At 61.2% G+C, this 23,514-nt stretch overlaps 1 protein-coding gene and 2 long non-coding RNA genes across 13 annotated transcripts in view; 2 read left to right on the forward strand and 1 right to left on the reverse strand.

The window, feature by feature from the left end:
- Positions 1 to 20,081, forward strand: part of GLI4 (GLI family zinc finger 4) — a 35,650-nt gene extending 15,569 nt beyond the window's left edge. For 9 of the 11 annotated variants that reach the window (XM_073999623.1, XM_073999621.1, XM_073999619.1 and 6 more), the window contains 3 exons: positions 9,684 to 9,844; positions 15,023 to 15,121; positions 16,203 to 20,081. In XM_073999623.1, the coding sequence (XP_073855724.1) occupies positions 9,721 to 9,844; positions 15,023 to 15,121; positions 16,203 to 17,110 (1,131 nt within the window). In that variant the 5' untranslated portion in view covers positions 9,684 to 9,720 and the 3' untranslated portion in view covers positions 17,111 to 20,081. Of the gene's footprint in view, positions 1 to 7,779; positions 8,445 to 9,683; positions 9,845 to 15,022; positions 15,122 to 16,202 lie in introns of those variants that run through there. The other 2 variants (XM_073999624.1, XM_005564210.5) reach the window with 2 other exon arrangements.
- On the reverse strand, positions 36 to 2,069 carry LOC141407471 (uncharacterized). The gene is made up of 2 exons (XR_012416754.1): positions 565 to 2,069; positions 36 to 523 (listed from the first exon to the last, which is right to left on the reverse strand). It is a non-coding gene; the product is annotated as an uncharacterized lncRNA (long non-coding RNA).
- On the forward strand, positions 10,577 to 14,851 carry LOC141407473 (uncharacterized). The gene is made up of 3 exons (XR_012416758.1): positions 10,577 to 10,678; positions 11,086 to 11,175; positions 14,734 to 14,851. It is a non-coding gene; the product is annotated as an uncharacterized lncRNA (long non-coding RNA).
- Positions 20,082 to 23,514: the final 3,433 nt, after the last annotated feature.

Below are 23,514 nucleotides of genomic sequence, written 5' to 3' on the forward strand. Positions count from 1 at the left end.
GAGAAGAAAAGCGCTCGGAAGAGAAGAAAAGGAACCTCCTCCTGTGTAGCAGGCGCCTGGCCCGGGGAGGGCGGTGTGCGGCAGGCACGTGCAGGGGAGCAGCCTCTGAAATGCCTAGAAATAGCTCCCAGGCGTTCACTTGGCTCCCAAACATCTTCAGAGGTCAAAACCATCACAGTGGGCAACTTTCCACCAGTGACCCCAGTGTTCACTGTCCTCAGCCCACTGCAGAGCCATCCTAATGGGGCAGTGGACGCAGGGCGCGGGCTCCTGACTCCAGTGAGGCCACCCTGGAGGGAGTCCCAGGAATCAGCCTAATGTTCAGAACCTTCCCGGCATCTCAGAAGTGTACTGGGGGAGACGTGAGGACCCTTCAGCCAAGTGTCAGCATTCTCATTGCAGGAGAACATCAAAGCCGCAACCCAGAAACTTCTCAGGAGCATGGCGCACCCACACCAGCCCCGGGCTTCACCTGGACAGCACCTCCTGGGCCACCCTGACCAGCGGGCACCACCCTCCCAGGCTCACGCAGCCACCCTGACCAGCAGGCACCATCCTCCCAGCCTCACGCAGCCACCCTGACCAGCGGGCACCATCCTTTCAGCCTTGCTCGGCCACCCAGACCAGAGAGTGGCCCTGACCAGCAGGCACCATCCTCCCAGCCCCACTCACCTGCCGTGACCAGCAGGCACCATCCTCCCAGCCTCACTTGGCCAGCCGAGCTCTGTGGGCCTCAGAGTGCAGAGTACCTCAAATGTTGTGACTTTGCTCGGCTGCAGGGACGTGCCATGGAGTGTCCCTTGTGCGAGCATTTTGTGAGCTATGCCAGCATCTGTCCCCACAGGCTGCATCCCTGAGCCATTTCTCAGGAGAGCAGGAAGTGAGCAGGGGGAGGGGCGCTGCCAGCCAGCCCTGGGACCAGAGGTCTGGGGATGCAGCCAGCCAGCCCTCCTCATCTGGGCCTCTGTTTCCTCTTTGACACGGGGAAGCAGGGAGGGGCCGATCAGCGACTGAGGCTCGTTGGCTCTGGTGGGGTCCACCTGCGTTTCTGGAGAGCCCATGGACCCCGGACTGTACCCGGACTTCATTCCCAGTGACCTCTCCTATTGGTCCCCATTTGGGGCACTGAGATGTGACCGTTTCTTTCCTGTGAATGAGCTGACATCAAAACATGCTGCAGAGGAAGATAGGCCTTAGGGACAGCGTCCTGCGCCTCTGCACCAGGAGAAAAGCCATGTCCCCAAGGGAGACTCAGAGCTGAGGTGGTGGTGGGCAGGGCTCCTGTGGAGCTGGGGCAGGGCAGGGTGTCTCTGAGGTCAGTGAGGAACAGCTGAGCCCAGGGATGCGGGAAGGATGGGGGTGCACTCTGGGATGGGGCCGGCAGGGAGCCTCGTGCTTACAGAGCCTGGTGTTGGCACTCTCCTGGTTTCCTCTGCAAACCCAGCCACATGGTCAGGGAGCCCGGGCCGAGCAGACGGCCCCCACCTTGACAGAATCCCAGGGTCGTGTGTGGCAGTGGGAGCGACCTCACAGCCAAGACTGGGTCTAACGCTGCTGTCCCACAGTCACCCCTGCAGGCGGCTCAGGGCAGGGCTCTGGCCTGATGGGGGTTCCTGGACATGCCTCTGAGCTGGCAGCCCCTACTTCACCTGGACAGGTGCACATCCCTGCACCCCTGCACCTTCCATGCCTCTCGCCCTGGGGCCCAGGTTCAGGTTTGTGGGGAGTACAGCACCGTGCTCCCGTGGCCACCGCTCAGGCGAGTGGATTCAGTGAGAGTTTTCAGTGTGTGCACCTCTGTCCCCGTGTGCCTGTTTCCTGGTGAGGCTGGACACCTGGCATGTCCGAACACTCTCATTCCCCAGGCTGGGCACCTGGCATGTCCGAACACTCTCATTCCCCAGGCTGGGCACCTGGCATGTCTGAACACTCTCATTCCCCAGGCTGGGCACCTGGCATGTCCGAACACTCTCATTCCCCAGGCTGGGCACCTGGCATGTCCGAACACTCTCATTCCCCAGGCTGGGCACCTGGCATGTCCGAACACTCTCATTCCCCAGGCTGGGCACCTGGCATGTCCGAACACTCTCATTCCCCAGGCTGGGCACCTGGCATGTCCGAACACTCTCATTCCCCAGGCTGGGCACCTGGCATGTCCGAACACTCTCATTCCCCAGGCTGGGCACCTGGCATGTCCGAACACTCTCATTCCCCAGGCTGGGCACCTGGCATGTCCGAACACTCTCATTCCCCAGGCTGGGCACCTGGCATGTCTGAACACTCTCATTCCCCAGGCTGGGCACCTGGCATGTCTGAACACTCTCATTCCCCAGGCACGCATGTGCAGCCGCCGCCACCCGTGTACTACGGCGCTGACCCCTCCTGTAACAGCTGTGGTCTTGGCCTCTCGTGTTGGGGCAGATGTCCCCTTTTCCACTGTTACTTTCTGTTGTCCAAAACTTTAAGTGTCCTGCCAGCCAAAGCTGTTGAGCATGACTCTGAGACCATCAGTCCTTGGTAAGTGTCCTGTGCATTTGGGATAAGCGTCTGTTTGCAGCTGCGCTTCCTGTGACTTGCTCTGCGTGTCCTCCTCGGTCCGCGTGGGCCACTGCGCTGGTTCCCAGCCTGCCCGACATGCTCGCTGCGACACCTCCCTTCCCTGCTGCTTGCTGGCTTCTGTGTTCTCTGCAGTAAACATTGATTTCTGACTCGAGTGCTGTCTTCATTGATGTCTCTGCACTCGGGATGCAGTCAGTGCCCCCCACGAAGGCTACCAGCTGCCTCCCAGGGAACAGTGCAGGTGCCGCTTCCCAGGACCGCAGGACCCTGGCTGGTCGCTGCCTCTGATGGGTCTCCCTGAGACCACTCCCCGTTAGCCAGACTCAACAGGAGACTGACACATAAATGAGAAAGTTGTTCACTCACTCATGATGGGAGCATCCCTTTGCAGTGCGGAAATGTCCTCACACCTTTCAGGCCCCGGATACCTGGGAAGCTGAGGGTTCATTCGGTGGCCTAGTGCCTGCACTCAGGATGCCCCAGCGGAGGCCCCGGGAGTCCTGAACACCTTCTCCAGGCCCTCTGAGTTCCAAACAGCACCCGCTTTTGCCCGGTCCTCTGTTCACTGGCTTGCATCTCCTTCGGTAGGGCAGTTGCTCTCAACCAGGGGCACTTTTGCCCCCGGGGACCACTCAGCAATGTCTGGGACGGTGCTGGCAGTCACAGCTGGGTGGGGGCGCCACCGGAATCTAGTGCGCAGAGGCCGGGACGTGTGGGTCCTGCCCAGATGCTGCAGGTGAGAGATACACATTTAGACCCCGTGACGACGACGGAAAGGACGGGAAAGGTGGCTCTCAAGGCCCCAGGGAACAGCCCAGAGATGCGTGGGGTTCCAGAAGCTAGAAAGGCGTGGCGCGGTCGCTCCTGCAGGAACAAGTGTCTGTGGTGACTGGAGATGTGGGAACTGGTCACGTCTTCACACACTTGACCAGAACCCTCCCAGCTGTCCCTCCCCCGCAAACAAGCCAGCAAGGCGACACGGTGGCTGCTGCTGGCGAGAGGCAAGTGTACTCGACTGCCTTTCTCCACTCTTGAGGACAGCACCCAGAGTGGCCCCGTCTCTGTCCCACCAGCCCAGGCCTAAAGCTTCCTCATCGTCCGCATCCCAGCCTGGGACTCAGGCAGCCTTCTGCCAGCTGTGCTGGGCGCAGGGACTGCAGCCACTGACCCCCTCTCCCTTCTGTGCTGCTCTGCTCTACCCCACAGCCCCAGGGACACCTTCAGTGTGTGTCAGCTCTCCTGCCTCCCTCCCTACAGACGCCTGTGCCCCCCAGTGCCCTGAGAATGACGTCCAAGCCCCCAGTGGAGATGTCAAGGCTGTTCGGTCTGTCCCTCCCCATCCTGTTCTGCTGCCTGGTCTTCCAAACTTGAACCCCAGGCGACTCCTTCAAGCATCAGACCTCTGCCCCTGCACCCCTCCCACCTCTCTGTGATGGGCTGGCCCCTCCCTTCTGCTGCCTCCCCTCCCTCCTTCCTGCTCCCACCCCTGTCTCTCCCTGGTGCTGCCCCTTAGAGAAGCCTCTTGGACCTTTAGCCTGGTCACTCCTCTGAGCCCCTCGTCTCCAGGTGTGGTCTAAGAAGTGCTTTCAGCCCCTCTACTCCAGTGGCTCGGGGGCTCTGACCAGCCCTCCTGCCCAGGAAGCTTTGAGCTTTCCCACAGGGACCCCTAGAGACAAGGGCACTGCTGTCCAGATGGCACCCTCACCCCAACCCCAGCAGCACTGGCTGGAGCAGGCCAGGCCTGTGTGGGTATCTGAACAGGCACTGAATTCCGTGATCTCAACAAAAGAAGCCCATGGAGGCCTTTTCTAATCCGCAGCCCAAGACAACAGGCCTGGGGGGCTGTGGGCTGACTCCCACGCCTTAGGACCAGGGGCTCTGGGGCTGTTGGGGCTGGAACCCCGAATCCCGAACCCCGCCTCCCAGCATAATGAACACCAGCTCATTGTTCACAGTGAATACCCAGCAAAACCCTGCTCAGGCAAGGAGCCCGCCCCCCGCACCTGCTGCTCCAACAGACCAGGCTGGCTGCTGGCTCCCAGCTCATTAAATCAGCAACCCTTGCACTCCCTCCAAAGCCCTGGTGGGGGAAGGGGATTCTTCCACTCTGATGACACCCGTTGCCTTCTCCCTTCACTCCTGTGAGCTGGCCAGGCTGAGGACCGGTCCAAGGGGCCTGGGAAGTAAGACACTCCACGGCTTCTCAAAGGTCAGCCGACACGGACGGTAGCTTCGGTGAGTTAGCTTCCCGTGATGTGTTGGATGCATGGGGAGCTGGTGACAACAGCCTGTGTGTGTGACAATGTCAAGAACTACATACAAAGACACAGCTGTCCCCCAAAATGAGTCTGCACAGCCCGGTGCAATGCGGCCGCAGCCTGTCATCGAGTCAATTGCATTGTCATCTGCCGCTCTCCTGATGTAGGTTCTGTGTTTGTCCATTTTGCACTGCTATGAAGGAATACCTGAGGCTGGGTAAGTTGGCAGGCGCCTGTAGTTGCAGCTACTTGGGAGGCTGAGGCAGGAGAATGGCATGAACCCGGGAGGTGGAGCTTGCAGTGAGCTGAGATCGCACCACTGCAATCCAGCCTGGGCAACAGAGTGAGACTCCATCTCAAAAAAAAAAAAAGAAAGAAAGAAAAGAGGTGCTGGGCGCAGTGACTCATGCCTGTAATCCCAACACTTTGGGAAGCTGAGGCGGGTGGATCACCTAAGGTCAGGAGTTCAAGACCAGCCTGGCCAACATGGCAAAACCCCATCTCTACTAAAAATACAAAATTAGCCGGGTGTGGGGTGCACGCCTGTGATCCCAGCTACTTGGGAGGCTGAGGCAGGAGAATCCCTTAAACCTGGGAGGCAGAGATTGCGATGAGCCAAGATTGCGCCAATTGCCCTCCAGCCTGGGCGACAAGAGCGGAAACTCCATCTCAAAAGTAAATAAGAAAGAAAAGAGGTTTGCTTGACTCACAGTTCAGATCAGGGTTCGGAGGGTGCTGCTGTCCCTGGTCATACTGTATAAGAAGAGGCTTCTGGGGAGGGCTTAGGAAGCTTTTACTCACAGCAGAAGGCAAAGTGGGAGCCGGCACATCTGTCACATGGTAAGAGCCAGAGCAAGAGAGGGGCGGAGGCGCCAGGCTTTTTTTAACAGCCAGCTCTCATGTGAACTAATGGACTGAGAACTCACTCATCACCTAGGGGAGGGCACCAAGCCGCTCATGAGTAATCCCCCGCATGACCCAGACACCTCCCACCAGGCCCCACCGCCACCATTGGGCCACATTTCCACGAGATGTGCAGGGGGCTCACCTCCAAATAGCATCAGATATAGTACTAGTTCTTTTTTTCTTTTCTTTTTTCTTTTTTTTGAGACAGTCTTGCTCTGTCGCCCAGGCTGGAGTGCGGTCTCAGCTCACTGCAACCTCCACCTCCTGGGTTCAAGCAATTCTCCTGCCTCAGCCTGCCAAGTAGCTGGGATTACAGGTGCCTGCCACCGTGTCCGGGTAGTTTTTTGTATTTTTAGTAGAGATGGGGTTTTACCATGTTGACCAGGCTGGTTTTCAACTCCTGACCTTGAGTGATCCACCCACCTCAGCCTCCCAAAGTGCTGGGATTACAGGTGTGAGCCACCGCACCCAGCCAGATGTAGTACTAGTTCTATAGAATGGTCCAGGTTGGGGCACAGATTTTTGCATGAACATTAGTTTTCACCCAAGAGTGACACGCTCAGTCACATGGCAGATTTACTTATAACTTTTTGTTTTTTTTCCGAGATAGAGTTTTTGCTCTTGTTGCCCAGGCTGGAGTGCAATGGCGTGATCTTGGTTCACTGCAACCTCCGCCTCCCAGGTTCAAGCGATTCTCTTGCCTCAGTCTCCCGAGTAGCTGGGATTACAGGCGCCCGCCACCACACCTGGCTAATTTTGTATTAGCCAGAGATGGGGGAGAGACAGGGTTTCTCCCTGTTGGTCAGGCTGGTCCCGACCTCTGGTGATCCGCGCGCCTCAGTCTCCCAAAGTGCTGGCATTACAGGCATGAGCCACCGCGCCCAGCCCTACTTACAACTTTTTAAAAAACTGCCAAGCCAATTTCCAGAATGGCAGCACCACTTTGCCTTACCACTGGCGATGTCCCAAGCTGCTCCGCGGCCTCAGTGATACTTGGCACTTGTTAGTAGTTTTTACCTGAGCCACCTGGCAAGTGTGCAGTGGCACCCACCGCGATGCTGGCCAGCATCCTTGACAGCCATCCCTTTCCGAGCCTATTGCCATCCCTGTGCCCTCTTCGGTCAAATGTCTGTTGCGGCTCTTGCCAATTTTCTAACTGGAATGTTTGTTTTCTTACGGTGGAGTTTAGAGATTTTTGTATATCTCCACCCACACAACCCTGAACGTCCACTCTGGCACCAGGCAGCTGCTGCCCATCTGGCTCCCCGCCCTCTGTTCCGCGCGCCCCTCCAGCTCGGGGGTCCCCTCGCCTCGGCTCTCTGCACCCCTGCTCAAAAGGGTCAAAGAACCCTCCCCCGGCCGTTTGTTTATCCCGGAGAGTCACAGTCTTATCTTTTCGGGTCGTAAACAGAACTGAGGGAGAAACTGGCTGAACAAGAGGAAAATGAGGAAGGAGTCCATGAAGGGGCTTTTGGGAACCTGTATTATCCTCCTCGGGCTCCGGGGAGGCCCCTGGAAATCAGGCAGAACGAGGGCGCTGGGACCCCCCGGAGGGGAGCGGGAGGTCGCGCGTCTTGCAGCGGTTCCCGGCGGCCATCGCTGCGGACACGTCCCGAGGAGGGAACCCAAGAGGGCGGCGGGGTGGACTCGCAAGCTGAACGTGGAAGCGACTCCAGCCGAGAACCCCGGGGCCTGGAGTGCACGGAGGCGTGGGGGAGCGTGGGAACGGCGCCGTCAGCTCCCGAAGCCCGGCCGTGGGCGCGCGGGCGAAGGCCTGGCCCCCGTCGGGAAGGAGGCTCCGAGGCGCCGGCTTCTGCGCCCCACGCAGCGCCGCTCCCAGCGCCCGGGCGCTCTGCAGGCGCGGGCGGGACCCCGGCCAGCGAGAACGCGAAAGCCACGCGCGGGCGCAGCCCAGGAGGGGAGGAGCGGGGCGGGGAAAGGCCTGCTTTTGCATCCCGGCCCCGCCCCCACTTGGCCACCGAGGCGTGCAGTCCTCCCGAGGCCCAGAGCGTCCCGGAAGTTCGCGCCGACTGGGCGGAGTGGGGCGGGGCTGGGCACTTCCGTCCGGCGCGCGGCGGCCTCCTCCCGCTCGGAAGGTGAGTGGGTGCGGGCGGCGGCGGTGGTGGCGGCGGCTCCTGGCGCCTGGGACCAGCCCAGTCCGACCTCGTGCGCCGTCCTCCGCGGTGCAGCCCTGCCCAGCCGGGCCGTGCGGCCCCTGCAGCCGCCGCTCGCCGTGACCTTGGCCTCGGGCCAGGCCCGGGGAGCAGGGTGGGCTCCTGGGAGTCGCGGGGCAGCAGCGGACCGCCCCACCCAGTGGCCCTGGCGATCGCGGGTGTCCGTTCGCAGGGCGCCTTTCCCAAGCACCCGGTGACGGCCGCTGTCGTCATCCCCACTTTGCAGATGGGAAACTGAGGCCCGGAGGTCCCGCCGCTCGGGGGCGTGGAGCCGCCTGACCCCAGCGCCGCACCGCCGGGCAGATGCTCTCTGTGCCGAGCTCCCGGCGATCGGGTCCGCTCCCACAGGGCTGGTAACAGAGGGGCAGAGGATGCTTCCCCCGAGCCACTGGCAGGAGTGCCCCTCCCCCTTCAGCCTGGCGCTCAAGAGTTTGTGCGTCCCTGAGGGTGAAGGGGCGTCCCACCCTGTGACGGCCGCCTCCGCTCAATCCTGGGGGCCACACCAGGGTCGGGGTGAACGAGTAGGCCCTTTTACCAGATGTCCTCAGTAAGTTGACTAAGTAACTTGAGATGTGACTTTAAGGTGGAGGACCTGCACCCAGTGGCCACCTACCTGGCGACCCGACCCTTCCCATCATTAGTGGATGGAGGCTGGCCCAGAAGGCCGGGCACTGGGGTGGCGGCCGTGTGGGAGCTGCCTCTCCTACTTCCTCGAAGTAGGCACTGCTGTCCTTATATCTGAGTCTCCGTTAACTTTTGTCTATTTTTCCCGTTCCTTTCTTCACTCCCTGCCCCAGATTAGGAGTTCCTACTCTATCACAGTATGAAAGAAAAGTCACTTCTCACATTGGACTCATACCATTTTTGCAAAGCAAACAAAGAAGTATCTTGGAGCCCTGAGTGAGTCTCCCAGCGCTGCGGAAGGGCTGGACTAGGAGATTCCAGCCTGCAGCCTCTGACAGCTCTGTAGGGTCTGAGGAAGAGGGTTCTCCTCTCTGGAATGCCTCTCTTTTGCTGTTCAGGAAAAGCCTTGTTAAGATTTCCTCCAAAACACTCGTGCACCAGCAAGCATGGTTAGGTTTTCAGCCTTCCCACAGGGCCAGCAGCTGAGGTTTTTCTGGAAGACTCTCTATGCCTTTCTCTGGGGGAGGGATGATGCCACGGGTTGGAAGGAAATGCCAGAGCCTCCGCTGGGACAGGAGCTTTGCTTCAGCCCCCACAGGTGTCTGCTGTGCTGCCCAGGTGGTGGCTACTTCCTAAGCGCTCCTTCCAAAGCATTACTCCTTTTGTTGTTGTTTGAGACAGTCTTGCTCTCTTGCCCAGGCTGGAGTACAGTGGCTGACCTCAGCTCACTCCGCCTCACGGGTTCAAGTGATTCTCTTGCCTCAGCCTCCCAAGTAGCTGGGATTACAGGTGCCCACCACTGCACCCAGCTAATTTTTGTATTTTTAGTAGAGACGGGGTTTTGCCATATTGGCCAGGCTGGTCTCAAACGCCTGACCTGGTGATCTACCCGCCTCGGCCTCCCAAAGTGCTGGGATGACAGGCGTGAGCTACCACACCCAGCCACTCAAAGCGTTAATCCTTACTGAATAAACGTGCTAGGTTCCCTGACCACTTCACCTCAGGCGTTATGTGTCCCTGTGGGTTCGCCCACCATCCTTGCTCCTCCTGGAGTGGATAAATCTCCATCTTCCCTTGGGGAGCTGGCATGTTGCCTCCTCCTGCACCATCCCCCCACATTCCTTTCAATCCCCTCATCTGCCATGATTTTCATTTTCCCCAGGTCCCAGGTGTGACACCTTCAGCAGGTCTCAGGGAAGATGGCAGCCCTAGGGGACGTTCAGAAGTCCCCTTCTGTCCCGTCCCCTGTCAGTCTCTCATCACCGGGGACACCTGGAGCCCAGCACCACGAGCCTCAGCTTCACCTCCATGGGCATCAACATGGTACTCATCCAGCCTGCTGTGTACCCTCCACCCAGCATCCCCTGCCCTCATGTCCCCTGCCCCGTCTCCTCCTGACCTGCCACCCTGGCTGACTGAGGCACCTCCAGACACCTGTATGCAGCGCCTTCAGCAGCTGGGGTTCCCGCACCCTCAGGCCAGGGGCTGGGCGTGGGTTGGGTTGGGAGAGCAGTGGTTGAGGCTGGGGCCAGCCTGAGCTCTGGCTCCCTAGGGATGGTTCCCCGCATTCTTTCTTTCCGGAGTTGCGGTATAGGAGGGAAAGTGGCCTCAAAATCTGCGTCCAGTGTGACCAGGAGCAAGGCGTGGCCCCTCTGTTTGTTGTCATTCAGGAAGACCAGGAGCAAGGCATCGCCCCTCTGAGTGTTGTCATTCAGGAAGTGCAGCAGCCAGAGTCCTTGCCAAGCTGGTTTGGGTGTGGTTCCCTGGACCCGCAGGGACAGAGGGCCGGCCTTGCTCCACCTCTGATGGTATGGCCTCGTGGTCACATGGCAGGCCCTGGGAGTTGAGGTGTGGGGGAGTCCCAGCCCCATGGTGCCCCAGGCTCTGCTCCCTCTCAGAGGTCAGGGATCCTGAGGCTCCATCTCTGCTGGATGTTCCACAGGAGGCCTGGCCTCACGGCCCTCGTGGCCCAACCCAGCACATGAGCTGCTGACAGCAGAGGCAAGGCCCCACATAGATCAAGCCTGGAGAGCCTGTGTCTGGCCCAGGAATGGGGCGACCTGGCACAGGGTTCTCCCTCTTGGGGAGTCAGCATCCTGGTGGCTGAAGGGACCACTGAGGCTTATGGAGAGCAGCTGCACTGCATGGGGCCGTCAGGTGGGCACTCAGATGGGGACAGAGAGGCCAGGGGCTTCCCCAACGAGCCAGGACCAGGGTGGGTTAGAGGAGCAGGGAGCCAGGCGGCTTGGCATCCACTCCCCCGAGGAGCAGGAGCCTGCAGCCCTGCCATCTCCACTGCTGTGTCCCAAGCAACTCCCCAGGGACTGTGAGGAGGCTGGGAAGGGGCGCCCGTGGGCTGCCTGGGCTGCCTGTCCTGGTGGGCCTGGCCAGGGGCTACCTGGAAGGATCCCAAGCCCCAAGCACACACTGTGGCTGGGCCTGCAGCCAATGCCCCTGAGGGCCGTGCTCCTCACCCCTTATTCAGTCAAAATCTCAGGGCCCGCCCTTGCCCTCTCATGTCACCTGTACAACGACTGAGGGACGTCCTCCTGTCCTGTTACCAGTGGGGACACGGAAGCCCAGAGACAAGGCCAGGAGGGCAGCAGACTCAGGGCATGCCCCGGCACTCCCGCCCGCGCCCCAGGCCTGGTGAGGTGTGACTTCTCCAGCGGAATAGTCTTCTTGGGGAGGGCACAGCCCAGCAGATCATCTTAGCACAGGACACAGGCTGAGGGGGCTGCAGGCCAGGTTCTGCAGGATACGAAGCTGATGTCCAGGCAGAGGGTGGGCCTGGGGAGCATGGAGGGGCCTCAGGCTGGGCCCCCTGAGCCTGCAGGGTTGCACTACCCCCAGCCCTGTCTCCACCAGCCGTGGGCAGTCAGGCCCAGAAAACCAGGCATGAGTCCCCAGCCCCATAGGCCTGGAAGCCTCCTGGGCACTGAAGCCATGTCTGAGTGCCCTGAAATCCCCAGAAGTTTTGCCCCATGGGAGGGAGTGGGGGCTGCACCAGCAGCTTCTGCGCTCTCCCTGCTGTACCAGAAACGGCATCCAGGGAGGACAGACCAGCTCGGCCCTGAGAACGGCAGGTGTGGCTGCTTCCCCCCAGCAAGAGATTGTGGCAGGAGGAGATTGTGGCTGTGGCACAGGGGGGCCTGGGGGCAGGTAGCCAGAGCCAGATAAGGGGGTGGCCTTCATCACCTCTTCATGCTGATAGGCCTGGTGTAGAGCCAACGGGGCCAGGCCACAGCAACAGGCGGCCTCTGTCACAACTTCCAAGCGCTGGGTGAAGGCAGGGGCTGCTTCCGGGCGTTTCCAGCGTCCTATCTCCTTGGGAACTCCCTGGGGCCACAGATTCCTAGGCAGAGGAGGCCTCGGGGTTTCCGGAAATTGTCCAGGGCTGTCCTGCCAGTTAGGGGCCAAGCCAGGACTTGGAGCCGCAGCCTCCCAACTCCCAGACTGCACTGGGCCAGACCAAGGTTCCCGGGGCCCACCCCAGGCACACGTGGTCACCTCAGGAACCTCTGGTGGGTGCCTGGCTGGGCATGCTGAGCCCTGAGCTATGAGGTGTTGGGGAGCAGAGGAGATCCCAAGGAGGAGCTGTTTATCAGTGGGGAGGGTAGTGAGGGGCATGGGGAGCGGCCGGGGAAGGTTCTCTGCGGTGGTTCCTGCAGACATGAAGCTGGGGTCCCACAGCAAAGGGCTTGGGGCCATGGCCTAGCCCAGGCCTTGCAGAGCAGGGAGACCAGGCAGGTGGGAACAGGACACAGTTCCTCATTTCCGAGGACCTCCGTGGTCCCCACAGACACACAGATCAGGAGCTGGGCTGGGCTTGGGGGACTGAGGGTACTCAGCTCCTGAGGGATTGTGTTGTGCCCCAACGGCACGCCCACCAGAGCCAGCACTGCCTGCACCGGTTCTGGAAGGTTTGCCCAGGGGTCCTGCAGGTGGAGGGGAAGTCTGTGGGCAGGAGGAAGTGAGGGAGGGGAGGCCCAGGACCCTCGGGGGCTTGCAGTCCTGTGGGGGTTACTGAGTGCCCAGGCTGGTGGGGAGGACCCCATGGGCAGGGCAGCGGCACCCCACGACAGGCACAGCATCTTTCCACATGGAGTGCCTGGCCCTGGCACCTGAGATCTAGACTCTAGGTGCCCACTGACCACCCCCCAGCGCCTAACTCACCTGGTCCGGGCCCAGGCACACAGCACTTGCTGTGCCATTTTATATACAAAGAAAGGCCCCTCCGGCCAGGAAAGCACCCACCTCCACCTGTCCCCAGCCGCGCACGGCCACCTCGCCTCCACCTGGAAGACCAGCCCCAGCAGGTGGCAGCCCTGGTGTTTCTGCACTTCGGGCCACCCTGTGCCTGTCCCAGCACAGCAGTGGGGGGGCACTGGCTGGGGGAGGGGTCAGGGAAACTGAGGCGGGGGTACTTCTGCACAGAGCCAGTGGGGTCGGGAGCAGGGTCTGGGTGTCCACCCTGCAGAGACCTGGCATGGCCCGGGCACAGCCAGCAGGTGGCAGGTGACTGAGCTTTGCAGAAATGGCCCGAATGTGGGCAAGTGTCAGGAGCCAGGGTTAGGCAGTGGAGTGACAGTGACCCATACTGTGTGCGGCCCGCCCCTGACCCTAGGCCACCCCCATCCTCCTCTAGAGAAGGTCCTAGGAAGTGCTTTGCTACATGAATGGGGCGGGTTCCCAGGGAGCTGGGGCCCATCCTGAGTCTGCTTGTTCCGCAGCAGGGTGGAGACAGTGCACACCACCTGGCATCATTTGACACTGAGGGTGTCGCTGGGCACCCGTACAGCTGGCAGCAGCTTTGGCGTGCCTCCTATCTTGGTAATGTCACTGGTCCTCTTAAAGTGACAGCCCGGGGAACATCCCGCCTGTCAGTGCCGGGGCGTGGCCCCAGGAACAAAGCTGGAATCGGGGTCACTTTCTTTCTCAAAGTGCTGCCAGGTCCCCTCCACTGGCATCCCAGTGCAGGGCGAAGGTGGCAAGGCTGTCTCAAGAGAGGTGATGCCCTCACCGCCCCCTCCGCGGGAGCACGGCGCTGGAGCCTGCCCTGCATTTGGCCATCTATAGAACAAGCCAGCTCCCCTGGCTGCCAGGGGATGGTGACATGGTGGCCACGAGCTGGGGGTGAGGGTCACAGCCCAGAGAGACCAGTGCCCCCAGGCCTGTCCCCACGTTGGGGAGCGTATCTGAAAGGCCTAGAGGTGGTTTGGGACCCCCCCACATCCTGCTTCGGGGCAGCCAAGCAGTTGGACCCTCGGCTCCCGAGGAAGGGACGTGGCACAGCCGCCCCCACCTGCTGAACTTCCCAGCCCTTCATGTCAGGTCTGCCCTCACTCCTCAGCCTGGGCTCGGAAGGTCTCCCAGGGGCCGACCTGAGGGTGGGTGGGCGTGTCGGGTGATTGAGTGGCTGGCCAGGCTGGGGGGGTCCGCCCTCCGTGGTAGGCCAAGCTGGTCACCCCACTGCAGCCGGGGCAGGCCTGCCTGAGGCTGGAAAGTCCCATGAAAGGCTCACAGCCAGGCACTGTGTTATTAACATGGTGTGGACAGGAGCCTCTGCCCACCCCAGCCCTGCGTCTTTCTGTGCCCATCACTGCATTGTCATCGCTGGGGGCACCCAGACTCGGCCTCATGGGGCAAAGAGACACCCCTGTCCTTGAGTACAGCCCCCAGCCACCCTACCTGCCGTGGGCAGAGGGTAGGTGAGACCCCCAAAGGGGCCTGGTGCCCCTGCCAGTGTGAGGAGAGCTGACTACTGGCCTTGGGCAGCAGAGCCCGCGCCCCTCCCTCTTGCATCTGCTCCTTGAGTGTTAAGGCCATCCCCCCACCCTGCCCCCACCAAGTCTTGGGTAGAAGGAGGGGGTCTTGGTCCTGGGTGCCCAAGCCTGGTGTGCCCAGGGGCGAGGGGCTCATGGATGGGCCCAGCCCATTCCTCAGTCTCTGCCTGAGGAAGCAGGGGGCCCGTACACTGGGCCTGCTGGGAACAGCTACCTCTGCTGTTTCTGGGTGCTCATCAGGTACATCGGAGAGCCCTGGAGGGACAGAAAGGCCTGGGGCCGAGGGAGGGAGGCTTTGTGAGGTACCTGTGTGGGAGCCTGCAGGGCCAGCACTTTGAGAGGCCACTCCAGAGCAGCACTGCAGGACAGCGGGCAGGGAGGAGGGCTGGCCACAGCCAGCCAAGGTGACAAAGCCGCCTTCAGCAGCAGGAGGACCACTTCGAAGCTACCCCAGGTTTTGGCTCTGCTTACTGGGCTGAAGGGGATGAGCTCCCAATGCTGGTCCCTGGAGGAGGAGGCTCTTGAACCCAGCTGGGAAGGAAGGTAAAGGGCGTTCGTGGCTAGAGAAGCCCGAGCAGCAGGCCTGCTACTGGGATTGGGAGGGCCAGGAGGTATCCTGTGTCAGGGCCACAGCCCAGGAGCACGTGGCAGTCAGAGAGGAGCAGGGGCAGCGGTCCGGAGGGTGGAGGTGAGCCCCAGCCTCCCTGCCCCCCAGGCTCCCCGAGCTCCAGCCCTGAGGTGTTGTCCAGGCCGTCTGAGCTGGATCTCCAGGACATAGAGGAGGTGGAGATCGGCAGAAACACCTTCTGTCCCGGTGAGTGAGCAGAACTGGGTTACTAGGTGACCAGAGCTCTGTGCGTGCCAGGCTCCTCACAATGCCCACCGCTGTGGCTCCCCCAATGCTGGCACCACCCCCTTCCTGGGGCCCCTTCTCTTCCCTGGCACCAGCTCAGCTCTGCCCTGTGGCCCCTCCCCCATTCTAATGCCAGTCCAGTCACTGATGCTTCCCGAGGCGGTGACTGCAGCCCATTGCCACCTGCCCCAGTGGCACCACGTGGACTCCTGCCAGCCCCAGCCGGACATAGTGAAGCAGGAACTCCTCCCTCCCCTCCACCTGCCTCAGGCTGGGGCCTCTGGCTCAGAGCACCACTGTCCCCCCAGATCCACCAGAGTTATCCTGGGTCCCCTCCTACTGCATCCCCTAGATGGCCTCCCCTCAGCCTGACTGGAGCTGTGTCAATCCAGGTCCCCTGCACCTCCCCCTTGAGAAGCCGCCTGGGTTCCTTCCAGGCGACGTTAGTGATAGGCTGGATTTAACAGTGCTGAGCCCTCGCCCACACCTGGGTGGCCCTGGGGTGGGGAGCAGGTGTCTGAGGTCAGGTCCCTGGGAGGAGACCCTGGGCCAGAGATTTGCGTGGGAAGCTCCTGGGGTGGGCATGGGAGCTGGGCGGCAGGGCACTTGCCACCGAGGCCTGATGCAGCCCCATGAGGAGCTGTGCCCATACAGACCACATCCTCGGCCAGGGCTTGAGAGCGCCGTCTGGAGCTTTGGAGTCCCCCAGGTTCTGAGTCCTCACCAGCACTGAGTGCTTTCTCCTGGCTACGGTCTGTCTTGCCACCGTGGCTCCGTGCCCTGGCACAGCTGCTGTGGTGACTGTAATGGTCCCAGCAGCTCTGGGTCACCCTGCAACGCCCCCCACCCCTGTGTCTATGACAGCCCTTCCGGGCACGGCACCTGGAGCCCCTGTCCGCTTGTCTCCCATCCACTGGGTGCCTGGCCCCTCCTCGTCCCCTCTGAGCACCCCTGTCCAGCTGTGCTCTTATCCCCTCCCCGTCCCTCCGTGTCACGGTGGGGGCACGCGGGTACTATCCGCCTCTGCCGTTTCTCATTTCAGACTCCGAGCCCGAGCCGGAGCAGGCTCCACGCTCTCCCGGCTCTCAGGCCCCTGACGAGGGGGCGGGCGGGGCGCTGCGCAGCCTCCTGAGGAGCCTTCCCCGCAGGGCCCGGTGCGGCGCTGGCTTCGGGCCCGAGTCCAGCGCGGAGCGGCCGGCGGGCCAGCCGCCTGGGGCCGTCCCCTGCGCCCAGCCGCGGGGCGCTTGGCGCGTGACGCTCGTGCCGCAAGCAGCGGCCGGGCCCGAGGGCGCGCCCGAGCGAGCCGCCGAGCTGGGAGTCAACTTCGGTCGGAGCCGGCAGGGCAGCGCGCGGGGGGCCAAGCCGCACAGGTGCGAGTCCTGCGGCAAGAGCTTCAAGTACAACTCGCTGCTGCTGAAGCACCAGCGCATCCACACGGGCGAGAAGCCCTACGCCTGCCACGAGTGCGGCAAGCGCTTCCGCGGCTGGTCAGGCTTCATCCAGCACCACCGCATCCACACGGGCGAGAAGCCCTACGAGTGCGGCCAGTGCGGCCGCGCCTTCAGCCACAGCTCGCACTTCACGCAGCACCTGCGCATCCACAACGGCGAGAAGCCCTACAAGTGCGGCGAATGCGGCCAGGCCTTCAGCCAGAGCTCCAACCTGGTGCGCCACCAGCGGCTGCACACGGGCGAGAAGCCCTACGCCTGCAGCCAGTGCGGCAAGGCCTTTATCTGGAGCTCGGTGCTCATCGAGCACCAGCGCATCCACACTGGCGAGAAGCCCTACGAGTGCGCCGACTGCGGCAAGGCCTTCCGCGGCCGCTCGCACTTCTTTCGGCACCTGCGGACCCACACGGGCGAGAAGCCCTTCGCGTGCGGCGCCTGCGGCAAGGCCTTCGGCCAGAGCTCCCAGCTCATCCAGCACCAGCGGGTGCACTACCGCGAGTAGCCCGGCGGGGGCTCGGGGCGAGGCCTCCTGCCTGCCCCCACGGTGAGCATTGCCCAGCACCGCATGCCATGTGTCCGGAATAAATTCGTTTTGATTGTTGGAAGTGGGAGCCGGCACCTGCCTGGGTGAGGCCTTGGGGCAGCTTCCCATCCCCGAGGACCCGCTGCAGGATGGGGTTGACGGGGCTGCTTCACCAAGACCTGCCACGCAGGGCCACGGGGTCCCTGGAGCCTGGCGGGCGGCCCGAGTGTCCTAGGGGAGGATCTGAGGCCTGGAGGTGTCCTGACTTGCCCAGAGCCCGGAAGTAGTCAGGCTTTTCTGACGCTGATACCCCACCATCAACGCGGGGGGCGCGCCCAGAGCAGGAGGCGAGGACAGGGCCGCTCTAGAAGTGCCCACAGGCCTGGCCAGGCTGCCTGCCACCTGGGCGAGGGGTGTCCAGGAATTCGGTTCCCTTATGTATTTGGGAAGCCTCTGCTTCTGTCCAGTGCCGCAGACTCTTCCCCACGTGCCCTCTCAGCTCTGCTGCCTCCTCCCCCTGCCTCCATTCAGCGGGGAGCCTGCTGGGCAGCAGTGGCCCGGGCCTCCTCTGCATCAGCCCCTTGCCCTGGGATGTGGGGGCCCAGGGTGTTCAGGTCTTGACAGGTGTGGGCTGGTACAGCTGGGCCTGCCAGGCCCTTTTCAGAGCTGCCGGGACACTGCTTCTGGGCAGGGGAGTCTGGGCCACGAAGTTCTGAGAGAGCTCAGCTGGGGGTGGCCTCAAGTGCTGAGTGCCAGTGATTCTGCCAGCGCCTTCTCCCTGCCCTGTCTGTGCCCTCTGGTACAGCTGGCAGACCCCGGAGTCCAGCCTGGCTCCTCCGAGGCTGCCCCTCTCCAGGTCTCACCTCCCCTCCTGCTGTGACTCGTCCAGAACCCCGGGTCTGGTCCCCAGATGTGTCTGTGGCGGGCCTGTGAGGTCACTGTCCTGTCGAAGACGAAGGCTACCGTCCCCGCTTTTTGGCGGTGCCTGCGGAGGCCTGCGCAGTGCGCATCTGATGTCAGCCCCAGCAAGCCATTTTTCCGGAGAAGAACCCGGAGGCTCCGAGGTGACCCGTGGCTTGCTCGAGGTCACACGATCAGTGACGGCACCAGATGAATCCGAGCTCCCTGACCAGCCATCCACCCAGACCCCTGCTGAGACAGCGGGACCTCGTCGGAAGCCCGGGGAACGCGGCTGCCCGGACTGGGAGCCCGCAGCACAGGGCCCTGTGCCACCCCTTGGGGAAGGCGGCCCCAGGCTCCGCCAGCCCCCGCCTCCCTCTCCAGGCCATGCCCTGGGGGCCCTGTGGACGCCCCACTCCGCCGGGTGAGAACGAGTTTAGGGGTGCGGGCTGGAGGTCAGTGTGTCTGTCCGAAGTCAGCTGGGAGGCAGGCGCCTACTTGAGGCGTCCGTGCTGGTGTGCGGTGGCCCTTGGGTTCAGACTGTCGGCCTGAAAGGTAAGGGTGAGAACGCCTGCATTCTGCTTGTTCAGTAACACGCGTGGGCAGCCAGGCCGAGGGGCTGGCTCTGCAGGGACCGCCCCGCGCGTCCCTGACTCCCCCGCTGGACTCCCGCTCGCTGCGACCGGAGAGAGCCCGGCGGTCCTCCACGCCGTCCTAGACAGTCCCGGAAGTGGCCGCGGCGCCGGGAGGGGCGGGGGAGGGGCGGGGAGGGGCGGGGCCAGGTGCACTCTTCGCAGCCCGCACGAGACTCGAGCAGCGCCAGCTCAGGGGAGGCTTCCCAGGGGAAGGGAGTGCGGCGCGGGGAGTCCGGCAGGGCTGCTCCTCCGCGCCGGGTCGTAAACCCTCTGCAAGCTCTCTGCGTACCCCCTCGTTGGGCAGGGCCCGCGAGATGGGCTGAAATGGCATTTGCGTCTTTCCCAGTGTCCTCAGCTCCTGCTCCAAGCCCGCGGGCACGGGGCTGATTCTCGAACGTGCCATCTGATCCACTCGACATTTCCCGGGAACCCCAGAGCGGCCCGGCAGAGACTTTTAAGGGCATTTTTCTACCTTGTGGTGGCTGCCGGGTGTATCAGCGTGTAGTTGAACAGGACATAATATTCCTGAGCCCTCCTGGGACGCCTGCGACCCTGAGCTGTGCTCGGCCTCTTGGTCACGGCCCTCCCCATCCTCCTTCGATTTGCATCACTCGAGCCGCTTGTCCGGGCGGCCGCCCCCGGGGCTGGTTCGGAGCCCTGTCCCACCCCTACCAGCTCTGCCCCCGAGAGGAACCTGGACGCAGACCACCGGGAGCATCTCCAGCTCAACGGCCAATCTCCAACCCACACCACCTCCAAACCCACACCACCACTCCTCTCCCTCCTCCGACCCAGGACCTCGATTCTCAGCCTTCGCCCTCTCCCTCCTCCCGGAAGTGACCGGGGATCTTCCTAAAGACCCGATGGTATCTGGGAGCCCAGGTTTGGGATCCGCCAGCCCTGATTCCATACCCCACACTTATCCTTCCTCACGGAGCTCGTTTCTGCCTCTGACAATGGAGGAAGCGCAGCCGGGTCGGCACCGCACATGGTGGTTGGAAGGACGGCATGGGTGGGGTTCTCTGCACAGTGCCAGGCACGCAGCAAATCCCCATAAAAAGAGCTCCTGGAAGGGCTCTGTCGACAGTATGAGTGGATAGTCTTAGCAGAGGACCACCTGAGGCCTGGGTTGGTCACAGCAAATGTGAGGGACCAGGAAAAGGGGTGCATGTGAGTTTTGGAACCCAGGAAATGATCATCTGTATCTGGCACAGTATCTGTTTTTGAGCCCAGAAGGAACTAAAGGCCCTGGAGAGGCTCTGAACCCTAAAGCACTGGACTCGCAGGAAGAGGTCTTCTGAGGCAGCTTCCTGCGGCCCCAGACAAGCGGAGAGCCAAGTGCTGACCTAATCGTGGCCTTGGGGGCAGGTGTGCATGCCCATGGATTAGCAAATAAAGGACCAAAATGAGCTTAAGTTTGGACCCTTTTCAGTTCACAAGGCTTTTTATTTTTACATACATATATGTAGCATGGGGTATTGGCTAAGGAAGTCGACCTTGGAATTTCAAGCCCAATTCTACAGTTAACTGTGAGGTTGGATGAGTTATTAATCTCTGAATCTGTTTCCTGATTAGTAAATGATGCGTTAGGGTTCTCCAGAGAAACAGAACCAATGGTGTGGGGTGGGGGAGGGCAAGAGAAAGAGGGTTATTATCAGGAATGCACTCACAGGGTTATGGGGGCTGGGCAGTCCCAAGACCTGCAGCTGTCAAGCAGAGGAGCTGATGGTGTGAGTCCCCGTCTGAAAGCCAGCAGGCTTGAGACGCACAAAGAGCTGATGTTTCCATTCAAGCCTGAAGGCAGGAAAAGACCTAGGTCCTGGTTCAGTCAGGCAGGAGGAGATTCCCGCCTTGAACTCATTGAATGAGGCCCACCCACATTATGAAGGGCACTCTGCGTCACTCAGTTCACAAATTCAAATGTTAATTTTATCCAAAAACACCCCCACAGACACACTCAGCACACACAGTGCCACTACTTGCTCTCAGATTGCTCTCCAGACTGGGGGAACCAACTGACAAGGCTCCCAGTGCCCCCAGCTAAGAGACTACCTTCCCCGTAACTTTTCAGCATGTTCACTTGATTTTCTAAGCTTAACAGACTTGTAATATTACTTTAATCGCAAACAAGGCTCTGCTGTCCCACGTGCTTACTTTGCCACATGGCACAGTGTGTGTCACAGACGCACTCTTCACAAGGACAGGTCCAGACCTGTGTCAGTCACTGCTTCATCCCAGCACCCAGCACAGGGTCTGACTCATGGTGAGCTGTGGACAAATGTGCACGCAATTAACGACTTGTTACTGCCTCAGGGTTCTCTTTTCCAGATGTCTAGAGCAACTCACATTTATTCGCTCCTTATTTCAGACTGGGAGAAAGGGCCTGAGCAGAAGGATCAGAGTTCAAAGGAGGGGACACAGCGCCACAGAGGCAATGCCTGGAGCACCACAGATTGGGGATTGGGCATGTACTCGGGTGAGGGTGGAAAGAGCATGGAAGTCAGGGTTCAGTCAGAAGACAGAGGCCTCGCCAGTTATTTCAACAGAGAGGATTTCGCATCATGAATTACTATGTATGAAGTGGCTACCGAAGGAGCTGAAAAGAGAACTCTTAAGTATCTCAGAAGCAAAAACTGCAGAGAGCAGCTGCTACACTAGGGTTGTGGACACAAAGAGAAGAGTGTGGAATTATTGGGATCAGAAAGCCTGGGAACTAAACCCCTAAGGAGAGGGCTTCGCAGGTCTCTGGTCCCTGATCTGGCCCCGAGAGTGGGGCCAGACCCCCGAGGCGGGGCGTCGCTGGCTGCGGTCTGAGGTCCTCCAGCGGGGGGTGATGAAGCTGCTTCTGCGAAGTTGGGAACCCGCTCCCCGGTTTTAGCAGCCGCGGAGGGAAGTGCTCCCGCCAGGGCGAAGCAACAGAGTTCGCAAGACAAGCAACCAGGGAAGCAAACAGACCGGAAGTCTGAGGAAAAACCGGAAGCAAACCGGAAGGAGTGTGCCCCTCCCTCCTCGCCAGCCTCGAGCGCTTTCTCTGGCGCCCCTAGTGGGAAAGCCTAGCATGGCTCCAGCTGGCCAAGCAGAAAAAGGTTTGCGGAGACCAGGCCAGCCACAGAGGTGGAGCTGAGGGTCAAAACCTCCTGCCTGGAGCAGGAGGGCAGAGAGGCCTTGTACGTTCGAGCGGATTCATAAGATAAATGCTAAAGGGCTCAGATGGCTGAGATGAGATTTTGTAGAAAAACCTGGCAGTGGTCAAGTGCAGCCAGGGCTTCAGGAGTCCAGCCTGGTTTGTAAGTCTCCAGGAGCCCACGCGTGGCCGCGGGTGCAAACTGTCCCAGAGCTCAGAGCAGCCATGCACGGGAGAATTCCTCCCAGAGAGAAACGCCGTGAATATGACTTCCGGGGACACGCACAACTGGTGGAAACCGTATGCACGTAGTGTGCATAGGTGAGATGTAATGGAACCCTGGAGAAGCACCTTGTGAACGTGGGAAGGGCTTTGCACATGCTCAGGCTCCACTGGGGATCAGAACATTCTCACAGGAGAGAAGCCAATGAGCGGCAACGGACGTGGCCACACCTTCGTGGAAGCACTGGTCCTCAGGCATCAAAATGGACATGGAGAGGCCCTGCAAATGTAATGACTGTGGGAACGCCCACCTCCTGAGTTCATGCTGCCGTGAGGTAGCGGACTGTGGATGCGGGCATGTGGAGAGGTCTCAGATAATCCCCACTGAAGAGGAACCCTGTGGATGTCATCCACGAACCAGAATCCGATAAATTGCACCAAGGGGCCCCACCCCCACCCCCTGTGCGGTGACCACAGCAAAACCTTTAAGCAAAGATCTCAAGCCCCGAAATGCCAGGGCCGTCACCAGGGATGCAGCAGGGAGTGAAACACCCGTCTCTTGTCTCACACCAAACCATAGCCAAGGGATTCACCACGAGGTGAATGAGGTGCGAGAGGGAGGATTCTGCAGGCGGAGACTGCCCTCGGGGTTGTGGCCTCAGAACGGGGGCCTTCTCCCTGGAGACGTGGACCCTGTTTCTTACAGCAGCTTCTGTGCATCACCGGCAGGCAGTGCCAGTTGACACCAATCAAGGGATCTCCACACTCAGCCTGCACATGTGCAGATCCGCTGGGGAAACGCAGCCCCTCCCATCCTCAGATCCTAAAAGGGATAAGGCCTTGCCCATTAGCTGAGTCCAGGAGAACCTGGCTGGGACCAGAGGGTGAGAACCGACCCCTGCGGCTGCTACAGGCCCCATCAGGGGCCTCCCCACCCGGGGAGGGTTTCCTGGCAGTGTCTTTGGAGTCGCCGCACGTTTCTGCCCAGTTTTCACAGCCCACTCCTTCCTGGGTTCCGGCTGGGTATCTTCCTCAGAATGGCTCCACGCCTCGCCTGCCTGGTTGATGGAGGTCTCGCTCTGATCACATCCAGTTCCTGTGGACCACCGGCCACTCACCAGGCTGCTTTGCCTTGCGTTTTCTAGGGTCTTGTTTCATGGGGTCATGGGAACCCTCTCAGGGACCACCCAACTACCTGAGAAGCCCGCTGGAAAACGCGGATTCTCAGGCCCCACCCCAAGGGATTCAGCAGGCCTCAGGGGAAGTCAGGGAATCTGGATTTAGTTCAGATACCCAAATGCATTGATCATGGGCCAGATTCGGGAATCTGTTCTCCTCCAAGCCCTCAAAGCAGAAGCTGCTGGCCGGCCCTCTGCACAGGCCGCGGTCCAGGCCCTCCTCAGACACCACCTGGACGGGCAGTTTGAGCCGTGGGACGCCCCTGCTTGGGCCAGAATTGGGTCCTGCACCTCCGACCTGCAGGGCCCAGCTCGGCCTCTGGG

The sequence above is a fragment of the Macaca fascicularis genome, chromosome 8, assembly GCF_037993035.2.
Source record: "Macaca fascicularis isolate 582-1 chromosome 8, T2T-MFA8v1.1".
Taxonomy (NCBI): Eukaryota; Metazoa; Chordata; class Mammalia; order Primates; family Cercopithecidae; genus Macaca; species Macaca fascicularis.